The following is a 27836-nucleotide window of genomic DNA, read 5'->3' as shown; positions in this document are numbered from 1 at the left end:
TGCTAAAACTGCTTGACCTGAAAAGTAGGCCAAACTTCCAGTTTCCATGAAATTCAGAAGACAGAGAAAAGTTAGATGACACCATGAATAAATAACTAGATACATCCAGAATATGAGACACCATTTAAGACATCTAGCCTGCTGTCTTCAAAATATCAAGGTCATAAAAAAAAAAATAAAAACATCAAAAAGATGGAGAGACAGCTTTATGTTTAACAGACTAAAAAGATACTACCAAAAATAATGTATGGACCTTTATTGGATCCTGGTGAATGGAAAGAAAAGCTATAAATGACAGACTCTGGGGACAATATGGGGAAATTTGAATATGTATATTAGATATTAATATCAGGAAATGACTCAGTTTTCTCAAGTATGCAAACGGTATATGCATTATGTAGGAGAATGCTGTTTTTAGATTTGTGCTTAAGTATTTAGAAGTGAAGTGTCATGATGTCTACAACTTACTTTCCCATATCCTACACACACACAGAAAATCAATATAGCAAAATATTAACAATTGTTAAAAACAGATAAATATACCTTTCAATTTTTCTATATGCTTAAAATTTTTAAAAATTTAGAAAAGAAATAAATATTAATCTTATCTTACATATCCTAGAAATTTCTGGATTTTAATCCTATTTTCCATCAGAGACTGAAGAACTTTGTTCCTTATTAATGGTATTGTAAGCACGGGAAGGTGACTAGGGATATACTTTGTGAGAATAAAGAGGCCTTTTTCCAAACTCACCAATAGCCTAAGTAACCTCTTTATGTATTGCTACAGCTTGTCCTGTACATACCAACACCATATTTTTGGCATCCTCAAATAAGTATATGTGGTTAGACAAAGGATTTTTTTCTTGCTTCTGCTTTTACTTACATGAAAGTCCCAAAAGCATAAAAGTCAAAACATTTGTAGACATACTTTAGTTTGTTTAGTATATAATGAATCACCTATATTGAAAAATAACATAATTGAATAAAATTGTGCTGTTTCAAAGATTTGGAATACACAATTTCCATGCCTTGTAGTCAACCCCAATATGATTTACAGCAAAATCTTTAATTTTACAAGGTCAACTTGATAATTTATCATGACATATGTGGGAATAAAAATGTCTTCCTTGTCTTTTATTTTTAACTTCTAATTTCCTTTTTGAATCAGGCTTTCAGTTTTGACCTTCACAATTACTAAGGAAAATCAGATTGCAGTAATTAGAATATTGCACTAACGTCATCTAAAACTATGGTTTGATTAGTCCATTAACTTAAGCAACCACAATTTCAACTCCTGAGAATTTTAAACTGATTTAATTTTAGCTGTGGTACACTATTCTTTTATAATGACTGCTGAAATATTTGCAGGGTAGGTCAGAGGCAGCATGCTTATTTAGAACGTTACAAGGACAAAAGGAAATTCTGCACACAGCAGCAAATAAATTTAAGAGAAATGTGCATTTTCTAAGTATTAACACACTTGGAATTTTCCTTTGAGATGCATGTAATATCCAAATAGCTAAAATCAACATTTTCCTTTGGAGTTTTTTTTTCTGGGCAAAGAAAAATTGTTTTATATTTTCACCTAAGTTTATTCAATTACAAAAAAAAAAAGTGAAGGGCAGAATTCCAGAGCCACAAATAAAAGTTTTAAAATTTTCTGGAAATAGAAAGAGATGTTTCTCAAAGGCTCATTTGGCCTATTTTATTTGATATTTGTCACCTCTGTCATTTTTATTCAGCACTCAAACCCAGCCATGTGCTTGCCCCTCTCTCCCACCCCTTTAGTCAATTCTCACAACTATCTTCAATAAGACAGCGATGTTTTCATTCCAAGTCAATAGATGCGAGACTAAGCAAAGCACAGAACTGTTATTAGACATTTAATTAGAGGACTTTCCCGTACAGGCACACCTTGGAGATGCTGTGGGTCTGGCTCCAAACCACCGCAATAAAGTGAATCTCACAGTAACGTGTGTCACACAAATAGTTTGGTTTCCCAGTGCTTAAAAAAGTTATGTTTATACTACTATGTAGTCTATTAAGTGTTTAAGAGAATTATGTCTAAAGAAACCCAGTGCATATACCTTAATTAAAAAATATTTTATTGCTAAAAAATGTTAACGACGATCTGAGCCTTCAGCAAGTCATAACCTTTTTTTTTGCCAGAGGGTCTTGCCTCAGTGTTGATGGTTGCAGACTGATCAGGGTGGTGAATACTGAAGTTTGGGGTGGCTGGGGCAATTTCTTAAATAAGACAACAAAATTTGTCACATCAACTCTTCCTTTCATGAAAGATTTCTCTGTAGCATGCCATGCTGTTTGATAACATTTTACTCACAGTAGAACTTCTTTCAAAATTGGAGTCAATCCTCTCAAAGCTTGCTGCTGCTTTACCAACTAAGTTTACAGAATATTCTAGATCCTTTCATTTCAACAATGGCCACAGCATCTTCACCTAGATTCCATCTCAAGAAACCACTTTCTTTCCTCATCCACAAGAAGCAATATCTCATCCATTCAAGTTTTACCATGAGATTGTAGCAATTCAGTCACATCTTCAGGCTCCTCTTCTAATTCTAGGTCTCTGGCAATTTCCACCCCATCTGCAATTACTTCCTCCACTGAAGTCTTGAACCCCTCAAAGTCATCCATGAGGGTTGGAATCAACTTCTTCCGAATTCCAAGGAAAGGTCAAATAGCTGCATCTTATATGGATACACTAAGGAAGCACAGCGTCTGATAGGCCTGAAATGTGGAAGCAACACATTTCACAATTAAGGATACTGCACCAGCTGCTATACTGAGTGATACAAAAGGCTGCCAGCTGTGAGGGGGGTTCTGGAGCAGGAAAGAGCTCTGCAGCAGGTCCAAGCGTGGGTGCAAGCATCCCTGCCACTTGGGCCATATGACCTGGTGGACCCTACGATGTTGGTATTGTCAGAGGCAGAAAGATGAGTGAATTTTATGGTGAGCCCCAGTGGGAGAACCACCATGCAGTTCCCAGGGATTCCAGGCAAACACCATTCCAACCGCAGTGAACTATATGCCTTTGGAAAACAGCTCCTGGTGGGTCACTGTGCCCTGAGAGAGTCAGAATACTTGACCATGGGATACCAAGTGACCATGCATCCGGAACTGCTCGTATGTGCTGAGTTCATTTGGACACATTATTAAGGGTAAACTGTGTACTGTCCGAATTCCTGGGATGAAGTCCTAACCCCTAGTATGTCAAAGTGTGACTATATTTGGAAAATAAAGTTTTTAAAGAGGTTAAGTTAAAATGAAATCTCTAAAGTAGGCCCTAATTTTTATGGTGTCCTCAAAAGAGGAAATTCAGACACAGACATGTGTGCCCAGAAGGAAGAGCATGTGAGGACAGAGGGAGAAGTTGGCAATCTGTAAGCCAAGGAGAGAGGGCTCAGAAAAAACAAACCCTGCTGATACCTTAATCCTGACTTTAGACTTTCAGCCTCCAGAACTGTGAGAAAATAAATTTCTGCTGAGGCCACCTAGTGTGTGATATTTTATCATGGCAGCCCTAGCAAAGTAATGTGCCCACCCACTCAAAGTCAGGTGAGCCCAGCAGCAGACCATTATGAGATGAATACTATATCTTGGATCAAGCCTGGGCAGAATCAGAGGGCACAGCTAAGTTGCAGGAGCAGTAGGCCAGAGTCCCAAGTCACCACCTTAGTTATACCAGTGTCCCCCTCTCACCTGTGACCATACAGAGGGTCCCATACAAATAACTGAAAGGGGAGGGAAAAGCTTACTTTAGTTTATAGATGGGTTGGCTTGTTATGTGAGTGCCGCCAAGACTGGATGGTGGCTGTGTTAAAGCCAGGCAGCAGTGGCCTTATAAAGAACGTGGAAAGGGAAAATCTTTCAGAGGACAGAGCTTTGAGCAGTGTACCCAGTCATAAGTGACCCAGAGGGAGAATATATATTAAGTCATGGGCAGTGGCAAATGGCCTGGTTAGCTACTTTGGGACTTGGGAGGAAAAAGACTAGAGGAATACAGACAAGTCAGGGTTGGAGGCGTGCGGATGGGCACATGGGGGAGGGTGGGGAGAAGATCTGTGTATCCCATGTTAACGCCCATGAGAAAGCAACCACTACACAAGAGCACTGAACCATCCAGTAGACAAAATGACTTGGTCAGTTAAGTGTAGCCAGCCTTCATGAGCCACCCCAGAACTACCATGATGGGTGCCTGAATGGAATAGGCACAACTGCAGAGATGAAACCCACTCTTGGAGCCCACAACATAGATTCTCACTTACCAGGGCCAATCTAGCTAGTTGCTACCTGTCAATGTCCAACCTGCTGGCAATAGAGATAAATACTGAGCCCCCAATATGGCACTATTCTTCAAGGAAATCTACCAGTTACTTGGTGGCAAGTGGACTCCACTAGGCCCTTGCCATCCTAAAAGGGCCAGCAACCTGAGTCTCAAAATAGATAATTTGTTCACATGGGTTTGCCTTTCTGCCTGCAGAGCTTTAGCCAGCACCACTATCCTGCCCAATTTTGCTTCCTTCCTTTTTCACCCTTATAGCCATTACTTTGTCTCAGCACCTGCTTCCTGCAAGACTGAACTGACACACTTGCTTTCCCTCTTTCCCTCTAGACAGGTGGAATTATCTGAGAAACTTCAGAGAAGAGGTATGGATTTGGGACCTAGAAAAACTGAAGAGAAGCAGTATGGACTTGGGGACTCCTAGATACCATGGGAGGCTGGAATTAAGTGTATTTAAAAAGTGTATTAAGACTTTTTAATGGAGGGTTATGAAGCCTCCATATTAAAATGTGCATTGTTAATAGAGTGGCACCCAGCTTCCTTTTCCTTTCTCCACCCAATATTCGATCAGTTACATTTTTTCAAGGCATCTTAAAGCCTTTAGGGCAAAGAGGGATTAAAAATACATAATTAAGTGTTTTTAAATTTTTCTACAGCAAAATAAAAGCATTTATTACTAAAAAAAAGCCACATTCTACATTAAATACTTTAAGATATTGACAATTTATAAATAAAATCATTTTAAACAGTAAATACATGATAAAACTATTTCTCTGACAGAGGTTACATGTAGGTCAACAAATTATTTTGGAAATATAAAAACCTGATACATTCTTCTTTTAAAAAGCATTGAACTTAATTTTACAAAATTATCAAAAGTTAAAAAGTGCTAGATATGCTTCTATTTTGTCCCATTTTTAAAGCAATTATAGCACATCAGACCTTAAAAAAAAGAATTAAGGCATAAGACTCATCCTATATTGCCTAAAAATGAAAACTTCAGAGACTTTCTAGGCATTGGGAAAGGCTGGGAGGCTGATTGAGTTCAAAGCCAGCGAAGGTGCCATCTGCCCAGTGCCACTGCCAACCTTTGTTCTCAGAACCAGGGGATTTCTCCTTCCTGGCCCACTCCTGGGGAGAGTTTTTCTAGGCCTACTGTTTCCTAATTTCTACAACAAAGGGTTTCTGACAGAATTTTGATATTTAAATCCTGTGCCAATACCGAATGTATTCCAAAGATTGAGGCATTTTGCATTTGAATTTTATACAAAAGTCATGAATCTAATTCCCTATGAAAAGAGGATACTTCATTTGGTCACTTGATTTCATATCACTTGTCGAGGTAGGATAATTTTCTTCTTTCGCTGAAAACTGTCCTGACTAGGTAAATGGTGGTTGCACTGGAAAGGGTTCTAATGCCTTTTCTGCATTCTTCCAGTTGTGAAAATTCTCTCTGTACCATTCAACTGATAGGAAAAAACAAAGACAAAAACAAAAAACGAAAAACTATGTATCAGTTAACCCACATTTACTGAGTTCCTGCTAGGTAAAAAACAGTCTAGCCCATCAGCTAATCAGCAGATAAAGGTTGCCTAATGATGTAAACAATTTGATTTTGAACTTAACAAAGTTAATCAGAAGACATTTCATCACCTGAAAAACTTAAGAATTAGCACTCAATCATTTTTTTCTTTTTAACTTCAGAAGTTCTTTAATACTAAACTTACTGGTATAAATATTGAGGACATTCTGATTTTAAGAAATTCAGGGTGGGGAGAATAAGTCATTTGCACTGGTTTTAAAGTTACTTTATAGAAAAAAGTATAATGCAGTATTTGTTAATGTAAATAAGGTAATACTGCATCAGAGGCAGTGCGATGACATGAGCTTCCTTCTGTTAATGTGAAATTATTTTATGTAGCTATATGTGCTATCAATAAAAGCTTTTTTAGCTAAAAGAAATCTGATAGTTTTAAATTATTTTTTATTTTTCTTTTTAATATTCAATACAAGTATTTTGTATTTCATGATCTGAATCAAGACTTTTTTCTACATTTGGGTAAGATCTTTTCTCATGAGTCCATTTCCAGAGCTTTAACATATATACATAGACTTTATATGCACTTAATAGATTTTTCTGCACATACTGAATTTGTTTGCTATTTGTTTCAACATAAAAAAGACTCAAGACATTCAAAAACTACAACTATCAATATTTAATCAAATGCCACTGATCTTAAGATGGACCATTATTTTACGTACCACTAAGAAAAAAGAAAGTTGCAATAATTATAAGATACTGATGATTATCAACACACCTATCTTTCAAAAGTTTGAAGAAAGTGAAAAAATATACACCTCAGAATCAATAAAATAGGTATTTGATTAATGCTAACGTGATATAGGAAGACTGATTAGAAGTTAGTCCTATGAAATTCAAGATGTTTAGGAAATATAGGACTATCGCTAGAAATACACTAAATGTAACAATTTGAAAAGTGCAAATGATTCATTGTCATATTCTGCTGAATCTGTAGTGTTCTAAAAACAAATTACTTTTCCTTTAAATTTTTCTGAGTTGTCCCCCAAATGATCAATTCATAACATACTTGTTTTCTTTATTCCTTCTTTCCAAGGCACTTTAGGTCTCCATCCTAAGCCATGTATTTTTTCTGACTTCATTGGGTATCTCATGTCATTGGTAGGTCTTAGAAAAGCAAAAGAGATTTAAAATGACATTGTGAATATATGTTTACAAATTTACATACTAAGAGATATAATGTGTGTCCATGCATCTTTATCATAATTCAAGTTTTTTCTTTAAAAAAAATTCCCAAGTTTTTTTGCAAAAAATTTGTAAAATAAAAGGATAAACTTAAAAATATTATCCATAATCCCAGATGTCTAACCCTCTCTGTGGCTTATCCTTTTCTTATTTCAGCCACAATCTGTGAAAGTGAGTGCCGTGCCTGGCACACAGAAAAAATGAAATAAATGTTTAATGAATGAACAAACAAATACACATAAACTTTTAGGACCCTTATGTGCCAGGCCCTGGGTCAGATACTGTATATACATTATAATTAAACCTTAAAATACTTTTTTTTTTTGAGACAGAGTCTCACTTTGTTGCCCGGGCTACAGTGAGTTGGAAAGGGTCAATGACTTTCAAGTCATATAGCTAGTGAGTACTAGTGCTACACTTAATCTCTATGACATTTATAATCAAGAAAAAAATATTTTACCAGAAAACTCAAAAGAGATAAACTATTTTACAGTTGGCTATATATTTTAAAATTTTATGAGTACCTAAGATTTCACAACCTTTCCCCAATGTTTTATTACTCACCTATCATTAACATAATCAACCCAATTTTCCATTTCAGACTCTGAATTGGTCTCTTTGATCTGTCAAAATGGAGAAGGCTTTTGAGCAAAATTATAAAATGAGATCAGAGAATAACAATGGTATTTAATAGCTGATTAAAAAGACAAGAAAAACAACCACCTCAAAGCAGAGGAGACAGCTAAAATGAACATCATTTTAATAACACTTTCTATACTTTATAACCTAAATTCCATCTGAAGCTCAGAAAGAATACACATTGTATAAACTATAGGAGAAAATAAATTTTCTTGGATTCTGGTTATTACTCAGTTGCTCTTTCTACTAAATCCTAAGATTTATAACTGATGTTCCCTAATATATATGTATACTCATAACTATAATTATTTTATATATCATTGTTTCTTGATTCTAGCACACACAATTTTATATTTCTAAAACTGAGGTATGTCTTACAATTAGGACATGTACATTTAACGACTTATTTTTTCCTGAAAAGCTGTTACTAAATGACTTACACAACTTAAATTAAGACATATATGGTATATGTAATCATTCATTTCATTTTCTACTTATTTTCTGTTAAACTGAGTAAACTGTAAACTGTTGATTTTGACTAAATTAATGATAGACAATTTTGAAAATACCACCCTTTTGCAATGCATACATACCAGTTGTATTAGTTCTTTGGCAAGCTGGACAACTGACATTTCAAAATTGGTTCCAATATTATAAATTTCACCTGGTTTCCCCTTTTTGAGGACAGTGAGAAATGCTTCTACTACATCAGTAGCATAAAGGAAATTTCTTGTTTGAAGCCCTGATCCGTGAATGCAGCTAAACAGATTAAATAAAACAGAATTAAAGTATAAAAAAAAAGTAAGTTCTCGTAAACCAGGGTTAAGATAATGACTGGATACAACTCTGGAGGCTCCAATTCTCACAGGGATCCTAGAAATCTTTTACTGAAAACACAAATTCTCAAAACTTTTCTGTAGTTCTTAATCTGCAAACCTCCTGAGAGTACTCAATAGGAAAATGGCAAACATATAAGTGACCACTGTAAAATATTTATTCAATTTTATACCATAAGTTCATTTTGAAGAAATATCTATAGTTCTATGAATTAAATAAATCCTTTGAGAAAGTCAAATAATATAAAGATAGATGCCAAATTTTAATGCTATAACTCAAAGTTCTATGATAGATCCTTTAGGAATTGAAATTATCTGAGTAAGTAAATTACAAAAATGAATTACAGATTATAATTATTTTTAGAACTATTATACTTTAGAAGGGATTCTTAAATTTGGTGGGGCATTCAATTCTATGGCCTATAACCTTAAGACTTTATGATTCTCAAGAGTGTCACCAAATACTCTAACATACTAGAATAGCATATGGGTACAAGGGTGAATAATACATACCATTTCCTGTTATGTTGTAGTAAAGAAATAAACTTTGGAATAACCTAAAAAAAATTTAAATATTTCAGACTCTGGAAATTCACTCATTAATAATGACTTTTAACTTGTGATAAGAGTAAAAGATTATTATCAAGAAATACACATATGGATAACTTCTAATTCTTTTCATTAGGAGTCCATGAAAAAAAATATTATAATATTTGATAAGCAAAAGCACTCTAAGATAGTTTGCTATTTCATAAAGACCAGTTACCTGAAGAAAAATTCAGAGGAAGTCTTCATTGAACAGTCGCTCTCACCATCACAAAGCTCACCTTTGTGTTGATTTCATAAGGGCAGAAATCTTGCCTTATTGTTTTACATACAGCATCTACTCAACAAGTGCTTGTGAAATTTATAAAAAGTAAATTCCAGTTCTCTTAGATTCAAAAACTTAAAACAAAGTAGCTATTCATACCTGCAGATCATGACTTGTCCCTTTCTTCTGGACAAACAGATCAATGCAACCAGCTGGGCAGTGATAAAACCTAGTCTACAAACTTAGGCAGAGCAGCCAACAGTTATCTAAAATTGGGCTTAATGATACAGAACCAAACACACAGGCATTTTCAGCCTTTAAACTACATTTCTTTGTTCTGGAAGACGTCCAGGCTTACTGTAATAAAGATGAGTTGGGCTACAGTTAACCAGCTAACAGTAAGACAGTTTATGTACACAAGATTCCTGCAACACTATCTAACCAGCTTAAACTTTCTGTATATCTGTCATTTTGGTCTGACTGGAAACTGGGAGTCTTAAATGCAGCGTGACAGTAGTGGCGGAAGTATTTTACAGTGCTTTAAAGCTCTAAAAAGTATGAGGCATTTTCACATATATCATCTCACTGGATCCTTCAAAATCATTCCTAAGTATTATCATCATCTCCCAATTTAAAGACTGTGCCCAAAGGGCCTAAGGTCATGCCAGCTGGTGAGTGTCAAGTTGAGACTTAAACTCAAGTCTTTAAACTCTAAGTCTGATGGCATTTGCATGTAGCCTATACAGCATACATAATTATACATAATTACAAAGTAAATTATTTTAGACAAATAACTAAAGAGACATTATTTTAAATAACGAGAAGTTACAATCATTAAAAAACATTATGAATTCAGAAGTAAAGTTTACCTTTTCTGGATACTGATGTGGTCCATAAACATTACTGCTTCTTGTGATAACAACTGGAAACTTAAAAGAAAATTCAACATTAAGGTTTTTGCAAAAGTCTAATAATAATGATTACTTTAAGATAAACAGAGTTTGAAAATATGGGCATCTTTGCCTAAATAATTCCACACACCTTAAGGACAGAGCGAAGATATTTTTTCTAATACAAGGTTCCTAAAAAGACAGGAGACGATGGGATTCAGATAAAGGCAGAGGTTCCAAAAGGAAGAGGAGGAACATTATTTTCACTGGGTCAAGGGAAGATGATTAGAGATGGAGGCAGCTTTGTAAGCCTGATAGCAGAACACTGGGTATGTATGAGACCACCTCTAGGACTCTTAAGTATTTTTAGATGTTAAACTTGAAGTTGGTGCTCTCCATCGTACCAAGCCTTACAAAATAAAGAGAGCTACCATGAAAGGGAAAAGGACCAATGCCATTAGAACACAAAAGGCCAGAGAACCAGGAGGAATTCCCTGGCTTGCCTTTCTGACCCAGTCCCTAATAATGCACAAAGGTCACTGGGGAGCCAGATGCAGAGGATTCGAGATGATGACTCATGTTGGGTAAGGCTCCCGCACTGACACTTTCAGGGTCACCAGGGGCAAGTCTACTTCCCATTCAGGAGGAGCCAAGACAGCTGAATTATGCAGAGAGAAGCACATGGCAGGAAAAGGAATCTGTCTTCCCTGTCTTCCTCCACTCATAGGATTCCAACAGGGCTTTCACTATAGCTGTAACACTCTACCTATTACTGAAATAGGAAAAAATATATATATTTAAATTATTCCTGTAATGATGAACTGAATAAGAAGAGGTAGGTCCTACTTTGTCCACACAATATAGGAAATCAGTTTTAAAAATTCCTTAACATAGAACTTTTCTCAATCTATGCCTTCTATTCTAAAAATGAAGTGTTGCTAAAGCTGACTTGGAGCTTAACACCTAAGTCTGAAGGAAAATGTTTCAAGAATTTCTGAAATCAGTTCTTACCTTGTATCGTTCCCAATAAGACTGTACAAAACATTCAGCAGCTGCTTTAGATGATGCATAAGGATTTGTAGGTTGTTTGGGTGAAGATTCATCAAATTCCTAATTTTTAAAATATATATTTAGAAAATAAGTATTATGCATACTTTCTAAGTATAAAAACCAGAAAACATATTACAAACTGGGAATGTCAATTAAAAAAAACATTTCTTGAACCCTATGTGCCTGGCATTTTTCCAAGGACAGGTAGTAACTTCTTTAATGCTCACTATGATCCCAAGAGGCAGGCAAAGAACAACATGAGCAAAGGCCCTGAGACAGAAGTATGTCCAAAGGAACTTCAAGAAGACTAGTATGAGAAGAGAAGTGGGAGATGCTGTCAGAGAGCTAGAAGGCAGCCCAATCATGACAAACCTTCAAAGCCACTATAAAAATAGTGATGGGCTTTTTGAGCTGAGTAATGTCATGATCAGACTTCTATTTTAAAAATCACTCTGGCTACTGCATCAGATCTGATGCAGGGTGGCAAAGGTGCAGGAAGAAGATTACCTGATAAAAATTGCCAAGAGATTTGAAAATGGTTGCTTCTCAGAAGCAGGACAGGGAATCAGGGAGAGGTGGTCAGGTCTGCTTTTTCTCATTTTAAGTCTTTTTCAACTATTTGATCTTTTTTACCGAGTGTATATCTTGGTAAAATAAAAAAAAATTACTAAAAAGTAAAATAAATAAAACAAAATGAGGCCGAGCAAGGTGGCTCACACCTGTAATCCTAGCATTTTGGGAGGCTGAGGCAGGAGGATTGCTTGAGGCCAGGAGTTCCAGACCAGCCTGAGCAAGATTGAGACCCTGCCTCTACAAAAGAACAGAAAAATTAGCTAGGCGTGGTGATGCACGCCTGTAGTCCCAGCTACTCAGGAGGCTGAGGCAGGAGGATTGCTTGAGCCCAGGAGTTTGAGGTTGCAGTAAGCTATGATGATGCCACCCCACTCGGTAGCTGGGGAGACAGAACAAGACCGTGTCTAAAAAAAACCCCAAAACCCAAAACCCAAAACCAAAACCAAAACCAAAACCAAAACCAAAACGAGGTGACTGCAAATAATGGCTATAAAAATATCCATTGGGGAATGGAGTCATCTTTTTTGCATAAAAAGTGTAATATTTAGGAATGATTTAAAAAAGAATAAAGAATAGATTCCAGTTTTTATAATAATTTCACACTGACTCCTTGCCGTTCCAATGTGTCTTCCTGACTGAAAGAGAAAGGTGAGCAGATTGTACGCTGCCACCTAACTAACTTAGCTGTGGTCTGGGGGAATGACATTCATCATGTTCGTAAGACTGGGATAAAAAGGTGAAATCTGCTAGTCTCTTGTAAAATTACAAATAAATCTGTAGTTGTTCCCCATTTGGGGTGGCATTATTTTATTTGAACAGAAGAGATAATGGAGTAACATTTTGGAGAACTGTGGTACATGGTAAATAGATGAAATGCACATGTTCTAAGCTCACCTTATCAAGACTGCCTCCATACACTTCATCTGTGCTGACGTAAATAAATTTCTCCACTCTGGCTTCATGAGCAGCACTTACCAAAACATGAGTGCCATAAACATTAACATAGGTAAACTCAAAGGCACGTACGAATGAAAGATCTAAAAAAAAAAAAAAAAAAAAAAGAGTAAAAAGCTAAAACAATACCACCCAGGGACAAAACAAATGCCAAAATGATGAACTCAGGTTTAAGGAGTTATTTTCTTCTCTTCATTAACCACAAGTGCAACAGTTATAGAAATAACATACACGCAACATTGGTATTTGTGATTTCTTTAGACCTAAATTATACAGTACATGTAAATTCCTAGAACCCAGAACACCATCAGTGCTAGATTTGTAGGAAACACTTTTTTATTCTAAAAAGAAGTAAATAAGAAATGACACATCTAAATTTAAAATGTTCTTAATTTTAAAAAAGTTTTAAACTTCTAGTTTCTGCTATTAGAGGACCTGGCTTTTCAGATCAACTTGTTATTGCTGAAAGCAATAAAAGCTGGATAAATTATTTAAAAATAAATTCATTTTAAAAGAATTGAACCTCTATAACCGGGGAATGGGGGAACCTTTCTAATTATGACTCCCAGTCCAGAAACAATTAAGGGAAGAGACAGACAAATGTGACTATATAAAAATTCTTGCATGGTTAACAAAAAAAACTAAACTGAAAGCAAAGTAAAAGACAAATGACAAACTGGGAAAAATATTTGAACTTATCAGAGAAAAACGATTAATATCATGAGTCTATAAAGAACTTATAAAATATAAATAAGAACTCTATAGTAAAATGGGTAGAGAACATAAATAAATGGTTTAAACAAATACAAATGGGTCCTTAAGCCTATTATGCTCAACCTCACTTATAATAAGGAAAACTCAAATTAAAAACTCAGAGATACTACTTCTTACAGATTGGCAAAAATTCAAAATTTTGACAATACATTTTGTTGGTGAGGCTATGGGGAAAAAGACACTTCGTACACTGGGACTGAGAATGCAAAATGTTTATAACACCTAGAAAAGGAAATTTGACAACATCTAGCTAAATTAATATGCATTTACCTTCTAACCCAGAATTATGGGCTGAATTGTGCTCACTCAAAATTCATGTTGAAGCCTATCCCCCACCCCAGTAGCTCAGAACATAACTATATTTGGAGACAGGGCCCTTAAATGGGTGATGAAATTAAAAGGAGGCCTTTAGGGTGGTCCTCATCCAATATATCTGGTGTCCTTATAAGAGGAAATTTAGACACAGAAAGAGAAACCAGGGGTGTACACACACAGAGAAAAGGCCATGTGATGACACAGCAAGAAGGTGGCTGTCTATAAGCCAAGGAGAAAAGGCCTCAGAAGAAATCAACCCTGCTGACACCGTGATCTTGAACTTCTATCCTCGAGAACTGTGAGAAATATAATTCTATTTTTTAAGCCACCCAGTTTGTGGTATTTTGTTATGGCACCTCTAGCAGACTAATGCACCAGCAACCCAACTTCTAGGAATCTCTCCCCAGCATCAACTGACAAGCATACAAAATGATACATGCACAAAGCCATTTACTGCAGCACTATTTAAAATAGCAAAGAGTAGAAAATAAACCCAACTATGGTACATTTACACAATGAAGTACTATGAAAATAAAAAGGAATATAAGAATGTCTCTATATTCTATTACAGGTGATCTCCCATATTATTACATAAAAAGAAGAAAGATGGAGAAAGCTGTATTGCCACCATTTTTCTAAGAAGAGCAGTGTATATATATATGTGTGTGAGTGTGTGTGTGTGTGTGTGTGTGTGTGTGTATTTTTAAAAGGAAGGAGAAATAGTAAAAATAAAGCACATAAAATTATCTATAGGGAAAAGAGGAGAACACAGTGGAAAGGACAGGGACCAAAACTAGACTTTTCTAAATATACTCTGCTAGATTTGACTTTGGAGCTATGTACATATTTTACACAAATAAAAAACAAAATTAAATTTAAAAAAAGCAATTCCTTGGCTTTAACAACATACTGAGATCTTGTCTCTAAAAAAAATAGAAAAATTAGGCGGCACCCTAAGTCCCAGCTACTGGGGAGGCTGAGGCAAGAGCATCACTTGAACCCAGGAGTACGAGGCTGTAGTGAACTATGATTCTGCCACTGCACTCCAGCCTGGGCAAAAGAGCAAGACTTTGTCTTAAAAAGAAAAAAAAAAAGCAGAAAAAAAAAAAAAAAGCAAATAAAGCAATTCCTAAAAATCAAAAGCAAAATGAGACAAATGAATCTAACTATGTATTTACTTGGTTACGTAACAATACAGAAGAATCATTTCAAGTTACTTTTAAAGAAAATAATCTGGCCATAGTTATAATAGTTTCCAATGGGAAACTGTTAAAGAACAAAATATCCCTGCAATTCTTAGAAAGATGTTCAGTTATTATATTTTTAGAGATAATGTTGGTATTGCTATTCTTATACTGTTGTGTTAGGGGATCAAGCAAATGAGTAATTATGATGGTACTGTTAAGAACTGAGGTGTTCAGGGTAAGGAAAAGAAGATAAAAATGTAAGATTGATGAGGTTAAATAAAAACTCTAAATTTGAATTGCACATCTCAGTATGAACTCATGATATATTTAATCTTAAGTAAACAGACAAATAAAGAAATATTCCCTAGTTCTGTCTAACGAAAAAGCTGAGAAAAAATGTCCAATCAGTAGCAATGAACACTCTTGGTGCCCAGATTGTGGTCCCTAAATACCATTTCCCATTAAAAGGAATAAGGGCTCCTTAGAGAAAGAGCTGATTTCAGATCTTGGGAAGAAACACGGAAGGTAAGCCTGGGATATGCTGCCACACTACAGAGTACGACAGCTAGCAAAGACTACTAAGGTTAAGTCAAAAAGGACTCAAGCAACAGCTAGAAGAGGCTCTCGATGGCCAATAGTGGGTCACTTTGAACATAAATAAGAAAAATAACTGCAGTTGATTAAAACAAAAAAATCAAATGTGTTAAAATCTATGAACTCATAATGATACTAAAAAAAAAAAAAGGAGGATGCTAAGAAACCAACTAATTATACTAAAATCTAGTAAGTAAAAAGAACCAAGCATTTAACCTGGCTTTTCTATATCAACTAAATCTCAAGGTAACCTAATAATTTATAAGAAAAACTTGCTTTAGGTAAATATTCCATGTATAAATGAAAAATAAATGACATAATTAGAATATCAAACCCCTAATTTACATAAATATTGACAATATAAAGTCATAATAACAATGTCTAGTGGGATTGAAAAACAAAACAAAACAAGATAGACTTAAAATTCTAGATAAAAATCAGAGTTGGGACTAGATAAATGGAGTTAAAGTGTATTGTCTGGGAGGAAGGCAAAGGTTTTGATAGAGTTTATACTTTGATAAGCTAATTACACATGTGTAATTTCTAGCGTAAGTACTCCAAGAATACAAACAGAATATCTAAATTCTAAACTAATATAGGGAGAAGAAAAGAATAAGAAAAATTCTTCAGTCAGGTCCTTAAAAAAGCAAGCAAGAGTTATAAAAATTTTAAAAAAGGAAAGAAGAACATAAGATTTTTTTTTTAAAAAGCAAGCAAGGAAACAGAACAGGTGAGAAAAATAGAAAACATACAACAAGACGGTAGAATTAAATTCAAATATATCAAACTAAATGCTGAGGATAAATACCAAAGATGGTCAGGATGGATTAAAAAAAACAAAATCCATAGACACGTTGTTAGAAGACATGCAGCTAAACCATAAAGCTAGAGAAAGGTTGGAAATAAAAGGATGGAAAAAGACATAGCATGAAAATACTAGCTAAAGCAATGCAGCTATATTAATGTCAAACAAAATGGACTTCACAGTAGTACGTTATCATAAAGAAAGAAAGATCACTTTATAAGGATAAATGGTTCAATTTACTAGAAATATACAGAAGACTTAAAGAATATGATTAACCAACTTAACCCAATGGATATGTAAAGAACAGTGAACCCAATGTTTGCAGATTAACATTCTTTTCAATATACACATGGAATTTTACTGAAATTGGCCACACACTGACCCAAAAAGCAAGTTGTAGCACAAAGGACTGAAATCATATAGGATGTTATCTAACACATACAATTAAGATAGAAATCAATAACAAAATGATAACAAGAAAATTCATACATGTTTGGAAATTAAGATATACACATCTAAGTAACCCAGAGATTAAAGAAGAAATCAAATTCTTAAAAATAAAAGATAATGAAAAAACACACATGAAAACTTATGAGATTCAAGTAAATTAGTATTTAGAAGTAAATTTGTAGCCTAAAATGTACACATCAGAGAAAAGCTGAAAATTTACAAGCTAAATATATCACAAAAAGTTAAAAAAATAGAAAACAAACCTAAACAAAGTAGAAATAATGAAATAATAAAGGTAAGTGCAGAAATTCATTATATAGAAAATAAACATACACTAGAAAAGATCAATGTCAAAGATAATTTTCTAGAGCAACAATAAAGTGGAAGGGTTTGCTTTGCTAGTATCAAGAACTTTTATAGGCTGGGAGAGGTGGCTCATGCCTGTAATCCCAGCACTCTGGGAGGCCCAGGCAAGAGGATTGCTTGAGCTCAGGAGTTCAAGACCAGCCTGAGCAAGAGCAAGACCCCATCTCTACTAAAAGAAATAGAAAAATTAGTGGCACATGCCTTAGTCCGAGCTACTCAGGAGGCTGAAGCAGGAGGATCCCTTGATCCCAGGAGTTTGAGGTTGCAGTGAGCTATGATGATACCACTTAACTCTAGTTGGGGCTTGGGGCAACAGAGACTCTGTCTCCAAAAAAAACGGAAAAAAAAAAAAAAAAAAAAAAAAAAAAAAGAATGTTTATAAAGCTACAGTAATTAAGACAGTAGGGTAATGACATAAGGACAAAGACCAATGGAACAAAGTAGAGCCCATAAATAGAACCATACATATAGGACATGTGACCTATGACAAAAGTGGCAATGGAGAAAGGTCAAATCTTTTCAATAGATGATTTTCAGCTAAACTTATATCAATATGGTGAAAAAATCTAAGTGTAAAATGAAAAACAATAACTTTTAAGAAAAGAATGTAAGAGAATATCTCCATGACCTTAGAGGTAGGAAAAGAGTTCTTACACAGGGCAGAAAGAACATTAACCCTAAAGGAAAAGGTAAAGATAAGTTGAATTACGTTGACATTAAGAACCTTTATTGATCACAAGACACCATTACGAAAGGGTTAAAAAAAGGCAACCCACAGACTGAAAAAAGGTGGTTGCAAAAGGCTTGAATCCAGAATATATAAAGGATTTATAAAAATATGCAAGAAAAAACTGACGAACGAATAGAAAATGGTCAAGAGGCTAAAACAAAAATTTCCAAAGAGGATACACCAATAAGAAAGCGGGGAGGATAGTCCAATAAACAAAAGCAAAGGTTTTTAAACTCATGAGTAATAACGGAAAAATAAAACACCAAAATTGACAACAGCAAGTGCTGACAAGCATCTCATAAACTGCTGGTAGGAGTGTACAATTGCTTTATTATTAACTAAGTACTAGTTCTACCAGATACGAAATCACTGTATTTGTCAATATTCACAGTCAGCACAGGTAAAGAAAAACAGACAAATACAAGTAGAGAAAGAGACACATTTATAAGAATACTTGATATATGACAGAGAATTAGAAACCGGTGAAATTTCCAATAAATGGTGTAGGAACACTGAAATGAAATTGGCCCCCTACCTCACACTGTATATATAAATTAATTTCAGATGGATTACAAATCTAAATATAAAAGGGAAAATTATAAAGCTTTTGGAAGATAAGAAAGGAAAATATATCTTCATGACCTTGAGGTAGAGGAGAATTTCTTAAGACCTAAAAAAGCATTAACCATAAAGGACAAGACACATAAATTCAACTATACTAAAATTAAAAACTGATCTGTTCATCAAAACACACTATCAAAGAAGTAAGAAGATAAGCCACAGAGTGGAAGAAGACAGTTATAATATATATAATGATAATGTATGTGATGTATACATTCTCCAGAGTCCAGAGAATATAGAAAACTTCTCATTTTTTCTCCTTGAAACTTCTCTGTCAATGAGAAAAAAGTATGCAATCCAATTAAAAAATAGGCAAAAGATTTCAACAGCATTTCAGAAAAGAAGTCCAAATTACCAAAAAACACATAAAGAGCATTCAATCTTATTAGTAATCAGGGAAAATGCAAATTAAAAACATAATGAAAGATCACTACGCAGTGCTGAGATTAGCAAAAAGGGGAAAGTCTGACAAAACTAAGCTTTGGTGAGATCTGGGGCAATGGGAAGTCACACACTCCTGAAGGAGTGAAAACTGGTACAATTACTTTGGAAAACAGTTTAACATTATCTCAATGTTGAAGTATGCAGATCTTATGATCCTAATTATATATCTAAGAGTGATGTGTAGTTATGTGTACCATGATACATGTGTAAGAATGTTCATGGTAGTAGTGTTCAAAATTGCCCCAAAGTGTAAACAATCTGAATGGCCATCAAGAGAAAAATATATAAGGAAACTGTAGTGCATTCTTAGATTGAAATATGTACAACACTGAAAATAAAACTATATTCACACCCAACTACATGGATAAATCTACATGAATTTTGAAAAAGCAAGATGCAGTTTTTTTTGAAACAGAATCTCACTCTGTTGCCCGGGTAGAGTGCTGTGGTGTCAACCTAGCTCACAGCAACCTCAAACTCCTGAGCTTGAGTGATCCTCCTGCCTCAGCCTCCCGAGTAGCTGGGACTACAGGCATGCGCCACCATACCCGGATAATTTTTTCTATATATATTTTTAGTTGTCCATATAATTTCTTTCTATTTTTAGTAGAGATGGGGTCTCATTCTTGCTCAGGCTGGTCTCAAACTCCTGAGCCCAAACAATCCATCTGCCTCGGCCTCCCAGAGTGCTAGGATTACAGGCGTGAGCCACCACGCCCGGCCAAGATGCAGTTTTATGTACACATTTTTATAAAATTTAGAAGCAGCCAAAACTAACCTATATTGTTTAGGGATAAATACATAGACCACAAAACCAAAGAGAAAAGCAAAAGAAATTATAACTTTAAACCAGGCATTAGGCAATACTAGTCCTTACTACTAAAGAGGATTTAGCAACATTCTGTCTTTCGTTTAGGTGATGGCTATATGGGTGCTCACATTATCATTATTTATTAACTGTACTTCTAAATTCTTCTGAATATATGTTATATTTCACAATAAAAATGTTAGACAAATAATTAGAAAATATCTCCAATGCACAAAATGGCATAGATAATATAGTGTCCATCTGCGTACCCACCACTCAACAAGAAAAACATTAAAAATACAGTTGAAGACCCATCTCCCCATTCCTCCATTTCAGAAGTAATTACTATCCTCAATTTGGTTACACTCAAAATTTTAAGATAGGTTGTACTTCAACTTACACTAATAAAAGTGATCTAAAAAGGACCAAGTATATTGATGACATAGTGACCATGGGCTTCTTTTTCTGGTATAGCATGGTATATCCTCTTTCTAAGTATTAAGTACTGTACCTACTTATTCAACCCATTATAGGACTTTGGATTTAGGCTAGTTAGCCACAGGGAAAAAAATTGCCAATCACAACTGTAACATAAAACAATGCTTACCTACATGTGTTTGTGCAGCAAAATGTAGTACTATATCTATTTTCTCTGTTTCAAAAAGCAGTTTCACAAAGTGAGAATCACATATGTCACCCTGTATGAAAAAGCAAACATGAAAAAGCTAAGTTTCACGGACACTATCATTCATAATAACCATTTTTACTATAACATCCCCTACTTCCCACTACCTGATTTAATAGAGACTACCTAGAAAATTCAACCAAGTGGTCAAGCAGGTATAGTAATGATATACTTCTATAGCACATTAAGATATTAGATATTAAACTCACAATATTTTTTCAAATAAGTACAAACAATATTTTATTGAGCACCAACTACTAGTGAGTACTGTAACAGTTTTTTCATAACATTCTTGCCAACCTAAGGTCACTACATTAATAGGAAAATTTTTTTAGCATTTAAAAAAACCTTTGAGATAACCGTTACTGAAATATATTTAAAGTAAGGATAACAATTGGAATGACATTTTTGAAAACATATTTTACCACAACTAAATACAATTATGATAATTTTGATGCTTATCTGTACATTTAATTCTTCTAAAATACGTACTCTCAACAATTCCTCTATAATGAAGAAAACACTTTCACGTAGAAGAACAGAATTATGAAATGGTTGCTTAGTATATTCATTAAGTTTTGTGGTTAAAAAGACAGTTACAGAATCACCTCCTTAAAAAGTATATATAAATTATAAGATAAGTTTCATTTGGAGTAACATTTCCCTTTGAAATTAATGAACTGACCCTGTGGTTTATACTTTGGACTTGTCTAAGAGTGATTAGTAAGAATCAGACTTCCAGAGTCAGTCAGCCTACACAGGGGAAGACCATCCTATGAGCTTCTTGATGGGCTTTTGGCTGACCTTACACAGTAATACCCCAATTACTTCAAATCAGGAAGGCCTTATTAAAGAAGCTAAGGACCTAAAATTACAAACCATGTAAATTTAGTTAGCTACTCATAGAGCTGCCAAGGTACCAAAAATCACAGTAATTTTTTATTAATATATGGTGTCAATCGAAAGTAGTATTCTCTAGAACACATGGTACTTCTGGAAATTAACTACCTCATCTTTTAAAAGATCTTTAATAAGTGTGCCTTCCAAGCCCATATTGCACAAGTTAGTAAAACAGAAAGATATTATAATCTCTAAAGAGGCACAGTATAATAAGAAAACTTCCATACCTGTATAAATTTGTAGTTTTGTTTGTTAGAAATAGTTTCAAGATTCTTCAAGCTTGCACAGTAATCCAGCTTAAATGAAGAGAGTATGGTGAGGGGCAACACAAAAAGTGATAACATTAGCTTTTCCTATAAAATACCAATTATTTTAAAGACCATAGATGTTAATGACTATTGTACATGTCCTCTTAAAGTACGTTTGTTCTGTGTTTTTATAAATTTTAAGTTTCTGACATCTTAGAAGTAAAAAACAAGCAAGTAATTTTATTACCTTTTCAAAGGAAAAAAAACTCCAAAAACATTTTTATAAACTTCTACTTTAAAAAATGTTCCTGCCCAAATTTTCTTCCAGTCACTGGCAGTCAGAATAGTTTGCCACTCCTTACAGAAAAGGAATTAGTGACTGAAAATAATTATATCTGTGTTATGCATACTATAATTAATTATGCTTGCTCCTCAGTTAATTCTTGGTTAATCAGTGTACAGATGGGAGAAGAATCCCTGTCCATAATAGTAAGGCAGGCAAAACTTCATATGCATAAGGGTTATTCTTTGTCTGTACATTTTCACTATTATGTTTTATGAAATTAAGGTAACCATTTTCATCTTCTGTTTAAAGTCAAAAATCTAGTGATTACCAAACATGGCTTTCAGATTCTTCAGGGAGACTCCAATTATTACTGCAATATTCTACAATTAAATTAATTTAATTGCATTTGAATTTAAAAAATATGTAATTTTCTAAGAAGTGACAGTTATAAAATCAAATGGTTAAATAATCAAATATAGTATCCTGAAATCAAAATGATTAATAATCACATTACACTAAATACCAGATTTTCAAAGGGTAAAGGTTTTCTTCTGGTGAAAGTATTGCACTTAAAACCTTTACTTTATGGACTAGCATAATAAACAGAAGTTTTAAAAGATTTTATATAAGATTAAATACAGCATAAGCACATGACTATACAGACCCCTAAATTGCTAAGATGACTAAACAAAAAACTAAAATAAGAACGTAACAGGTTTCTAATACTTTTTAAAAATGTAATTAAATTGAAGTGTAATTTCAGTGCATGAAGCTCATTTTTATAAAACTCACCTTATCTAGATTAATGATCATATAGTTTGGATAATCTTCTACTAAAGAAACAATCACATGGGAGGCACTGCAAGAAAAAAGTATATCTTAGTGGAAAACTTTAACCTCCCTAAATTCTTTAATGTTTTCCTAATCTGAGTATTAGGAGAATATTCAAAGGTAATTTAAATTTTTCCAAAATAACAGAAACAATATAGCTACAATGAAAACACACACACACACACACACACACACACACACACACACTTTTCACCAAACTTCTCAATAGTATCTGCAAACAACATCTTATACTCCCTTTAAGACTACATAGAAGCAAGAACTTACTGGTTCTGGGTATAAAGAAATCAAATTAGTTTAAAATGATGCTGTTCATGCATGCTTTGAGTGTGACAGTACAGCAGGATGATAAATATATTGGGTGGTAGGCAGTGCAACTGTACTGAAACTACAATGTGCCTTTTCATAAATTACAGATACAATTATGTAAAAATTAAATTAGTATAAGCATAGTTATCTATGTTTATATTAACTTCTGCAACTGCTATCTACTGGTACAAGAATTTTGTGGTGTAAACCAGAATCCTCAGGAGGGTCCTAGACTGAAGCCAGGTTTCCCAGGCTAAGAACAGCGGAAATCATCCTGAGGTGGGTAGCCATGGTGTCTCCTGGGCTTCAGAGGACCCTGAAAGGGAACCAGAGGCACACCTCAGTAAGATGATCTACTGGATTTTATCACATATACTTAAAATGCTGGGCTCCCAGGAGTAAGAGGAGTAAGGGCAGCCTTAGACCAAATTATGAACTCAGTGTTTATGCTTGGCAATCCTTTCACAGCATTTTCTAGGCTGCACCCTTCCTGCACCAGCACTCTCAAGTACCACCCTTTCATGCCCATGCTCCTCTCATTAAATTAAACCTTGCCACTTGGTACTCTCTGCCAACTGACTGTCAGACTAGAAGGGGTGATTTAATGTGCTAATGGGCACTAAACAAGAATCCCTATGTCCCTATTCTTCCATTAGACACTGAGTTCCTTGAAAATAGCAGAGTTTCCTGTTTACTACTCTTGCCTTCATCCATTCAACAATTACTAAAGATCGTCATAAACTGGACCAGGCATTCTTCCAGGTGCTCAGTGACCAACTGTCTCTACCCTCATCGAGTTTACATTCTACAGTGGGGATGCAAACAATTAACAAGTAAGCACAAATAAGCAACATAATTTCGCAGGTAGGTTTAAGTGTGTTAGTTGGGAGAGGGGCTATTTTACATAGGGTGGCCAGGTAAGGCCTCTCTAAGGGGGTGATGACTGAGTACAAACCTGAATTGAGTGGTGCAATCAGCCTAAGCAAAGGGGAAGCAAGTGCAAGGCCTCAAGACAAGAAGAGGAACTAGGCTGGTGTTCCAAGAACTTTAGGAGGGTACAGAAAAGAGATCAGGTTGCAAAAGTAGGGCACTAAGTCTTTTAGATAGGGGACAGAGTTTGGATTTTATCTTAAATCTGACAGGAACCACTGGAATAAAATTCTACACATTAACATGACCTGATTTACTTAAGAAACTGACTTCTGTGTGAGGAAAAGACTTCAGGGAACAAGAGTAGAAGCAGTATGACCAACCTCGAGGCTACAGCAGTAGCCCAGGCAAAACAGGACGGTAACATGGGCTAGGGTGAGAAGTGGTCGCCTTAAGAATATACTTTGTAAGTAGAAAAAGAGGACATGCTGATCTAACGTGGGTGTGGGAGAGGAAAAGATGTCCAGCAGCGGATTTTTAAAAGTTTGCTTAACAAATGAATGCCCTATTATAATCTCAAAATCATTCTTGGGGAACCTATATGAACTAGGCCTTTGCATCGTGGGGCCGGGGGTGGTCTTGGCTGGGAGAGGGAAACGCTCGGTGAGAAGCTTACTGCAGTGTGCGCCACTCAAGGAGAGACTGGTGGTTAAGCATCTCGGGCCTCAGGAGGGAAGACAGGACCACAGCACTCTTGCTCTGGGAGGCGGGCGTTTTAAAGAAGTCGCAGTTTCAAAGGAACCACGTCTTCGCAGGCCAGGAAGAGAGAAGGTTGGATAGTCCCAGTTGTATATTAGGACCTCTCCCCATATCACGCCCTCCAAAGCTAGACCCAAATTGTCAAGGGCAAGCAGACATGCGGGAATAAGTCGGGGTTTCTAGGGAGCCACTGCTCGGCTAGCGGCGCCATTACGTACATGAAACCAGCACCCCCGGTCACCAGGACCCGCTTCGCAAAGCCAGCCGACATCTCCCAGCTTGGCCCTGCCTAGCACCGTAAAGTGCCAGGTCCGAAGACCGTAGGGCAGTCCCATCGCGACCTTTTGCGACGTGCCTCGCTCGCCCGACACGTCAACGGGGCAGGCAGCGGCCGCTTTCGCAGAGTGACGGCGCAGCGGGTTTGTCCCCGCCCACTGGGAGATGGGCGGGGCCGAACAGCGCCACCGCGCAGGCGCAGCTCCGCTCCGCCAAAATCTGGTCGGGTAGGAGCAGTTGGGGTCGCTAAGCAGTTGGGGTCGCTGGGCAGTTTAGTCTGGATCGTTTTCCCAGCAAGTGTTACCAGCGTGGATTAGACTTTATTTAGATACACACAAGGTCAGAGTTATGGATGAGTACCTCTTTCATTCGTGCACTACAGCCATCTCCAGAAGTTATGCACCTGTTGAGCTGAGAAATCCGATCGATGAGTTCTCCTCTTGCAGTGTGAAAATGGGAGGTTTAAATTGCAAAATGATCTTTTGCTGTTGTTAATATTATTACAGACCAGCGCAGGCTGCTTGCAGTCTTTCTAAAGATGTTCCGTAGATACTACTGCCCTTAGATCTTAACCTACTATTCTCGCCTTTGCTCACTCTGCTCCAGCCTCCTGGTCCTCTTTGCCCTTCCTTGAATTCTCCAGGCACGCCACTTGCTGGGGCCTGCACGCCCTTTCCCCAAATGTGTGTCTAGGTTTTTACCTTAACTTCAGTTTTCGGCTTGAATGTCATCCTATTAGAAAGTCCTTTCATGACCATTCCAATTAAAATAGCAAGCTTTACCCAGCCCTGCCCATCTTACCCTTTGTTTTTTTTTTTTTTTTTTTTTTTGAGACAGAGTCTCGCTTTGTCGCCCAGGCTAGAGTGAGTGCCGTGGCATCAGCCTAGCTCACAGCAACCTCAAACTCCTGGGCTTAAGTGATCCTACTGCCTCAGCCTCCCGAGTAGCTGGGACTACAGGCATGTGCCACCATGCCCGGCTAATTTTTTCTATATAGATTTTTAGCTGTCCAAATCATTTCTTTCTATTTTTGGTAGAGACGGGGTCTCACTCTTGCTCAGGCTGGTCTCGAACTCCTGACCTCGAGCGATCCACCCGCCTCGGCCTCCCAGAGTGCTAGGATTACAGGCGTGAGCCACCGCGCCCGGCCTGTTTTTCTTCATAGTACTTATCAACATTTATATTGATATAATTGCTCATTGTCACTGCTCCATGAGGAGCAGGGGTTTTGTTTTCTGCTATAATTCAAAGTCCCTAGGACCAGGGCTGGCACAGAATAAACAATCAGTAAATACTGTCAAATAGATGAATAAATATCTTTCTTTTTTCACTAATGTTTTGGCAAAGCTTAAAACGAATGGAAATGCCCAGTACAGGTATGTATGTGGAAGCGTCATCTGTTACGCCGTTTTTGAAGGGCAAAGTGGTAATACATATGAAAATTTCAAATGTGCATACGGTATGACCCCCAAATTTCATGATGTATAATATAGATAGTTGTTCATTGATATATTGCTTATAATGATGAAACTGGACACAATCTAAATGTGTACAGTACAGTCTCTCTTTTTAAATGCAATGGAGTGTTATATATAGCCTTTACAAAAAATGTACCAACATGGAATGAGGACCAACATGGACTAAGGACCAAAGTACTGTATCTTGTAGTTGATACTTACGGTTTTTTCTGATCAGACTGCGCCCATACTTTATGATATCTCCAAGTTGAGCCACCCCAGGCAGGTCACAGGATGGAATCTGACTCACCCGAAGCCAATTGAAACTTCTTCTTGGCATTTGGAAGTGGATTAAGGTTTTAGTATAGTCTGGTTGCTCTTTTTGAACTCTGAGCCCCCACAAAGTTGGGACTTGGTGATGGCCAAGTTCTTGTAAATGAACTGAAGAGCCAAAAAGCCTACCTTCAATGAGAGAAAACAAAGTTGATCAAAAAGAGAAGATGAGAGATAGAAGGAGAGACCGAACAGCATTCAAGACCTGTGTCATGGTTCTTCCTCAGGACCAATTTTATTCCTGTTCTTGGTTTGCAAATACCACATATATTTGTAAAGGCTTGTCTGAGAGGATCCACCCTAGACTATTAACAGAGATTACATTTGGGTATCAAATATGGCAGGGAAAGGAGGCAATGGGGACATTAATTTTTACTTCACACAATTTTTCTTTTCTTCCTTTCTTTCTTTCTTTTTCTTTTTTTTTTTGAGACAGGGTCTGACTCTGTTGTCTGGGGTTGAGTGCAGGCCTCCAGAAGTGCTGGGATTGCATGAGCGACCATGCCTGGACTTCATACAGTTTTGACTGAATTTTTTTGAGTCACATGAATTACTTTTATGATATAAAAAAGTGCAATTTTTTTATAAATCCCCAAATATTAATTCCTCCAGTGTATTCCTGGTCAGCCAGAGACACTGAAAATGCTGGGTATATGACAGGTGTTCCCAAGATTTTTTTTCTAAATGGTGAGGTCTGTTGTGAAAACTTGCTTATATGTTATAAAAGCTTGTTGTTGAATGAAAATAATTTATATACATTTATTCATGAAATAATTTTAAGCTCCCACTTTCATCAAGGCAGGTACAGTCCCTGACCAGCGGTGGGGATTCAGATAAACCAACAGACATTTACGAGACAGTGTGCTAAGTGCCCTGGTAGGGAAGTAAGGGATTCCTGTTCCAGGGGCATCTAATACACGCTTGGG

At 36.1% G+C, this 27836-nt stretch overlaps 1 protein-coding gene across 2 annotated transcripts; it reads right to left on the bottom strand.

The window, feature by feature from the left end:
* Positions 1-1631: 1631 nt before the first annotated feature.
* TGDS (TDP-glucose 4,6-dehydratase) lies at positions 1632-25245 on the bottom strand. 2 transcript variants are annotated; one of them, XM_045567052.1, is made up of 12 exons: positions 25063-25245; positions 22850-22916; positions 21751-21819; positions 20546-20636; positions 12785-12927; positions 11279-11377; positions 10247-10306; positions 9080-9123; positions 8324-8489; positions 7656-7714; positions 6916-7013; positions 1632-2751 (listed from the first exon to the last, which is right to left on the bottom strand). In XM_045567052.1, the coding sequence occupies exons 1-12, from the start codon at positions 25113-25115 to the stop codon at positions 2726-2728; spliced, it is 975 nt and encodes a 324-aa protein (XP_045423008.1). In that variant the 5' UTR covers positions 25116-25245; the 3' UTR covers positions 1632-2725. The 2 variants fall into 2 exon arrangements, with proteins under 2 accessions (XP_045423008.1, XP_045423007.1); XM_045567051.1 differs by lacking the exon at positions 1632-2751 and adding an exon at positions 3282-5772.
* Between the last annotated feature and the right edge of the window lie 2591 nt (positions 25246-27836).

This window comes from Lemur catta, chromosome 13 (assembly GCF_020740605.2).
Source record: "Lemur catta isolate mLemCat1 chromosome 13, mLemCat1.pri, whole genome shotgun sequence".
Lineage (NCBI taxonomy): Eukaryota > Metazoa > Chordata > Mammalia > Primates > Lemuridae > Lemur > Lemur catta.
Note: the sequence above shows the minus strand (reverse complement) of the source record. Positions and strands in the feature narration are given on the sequence as shown.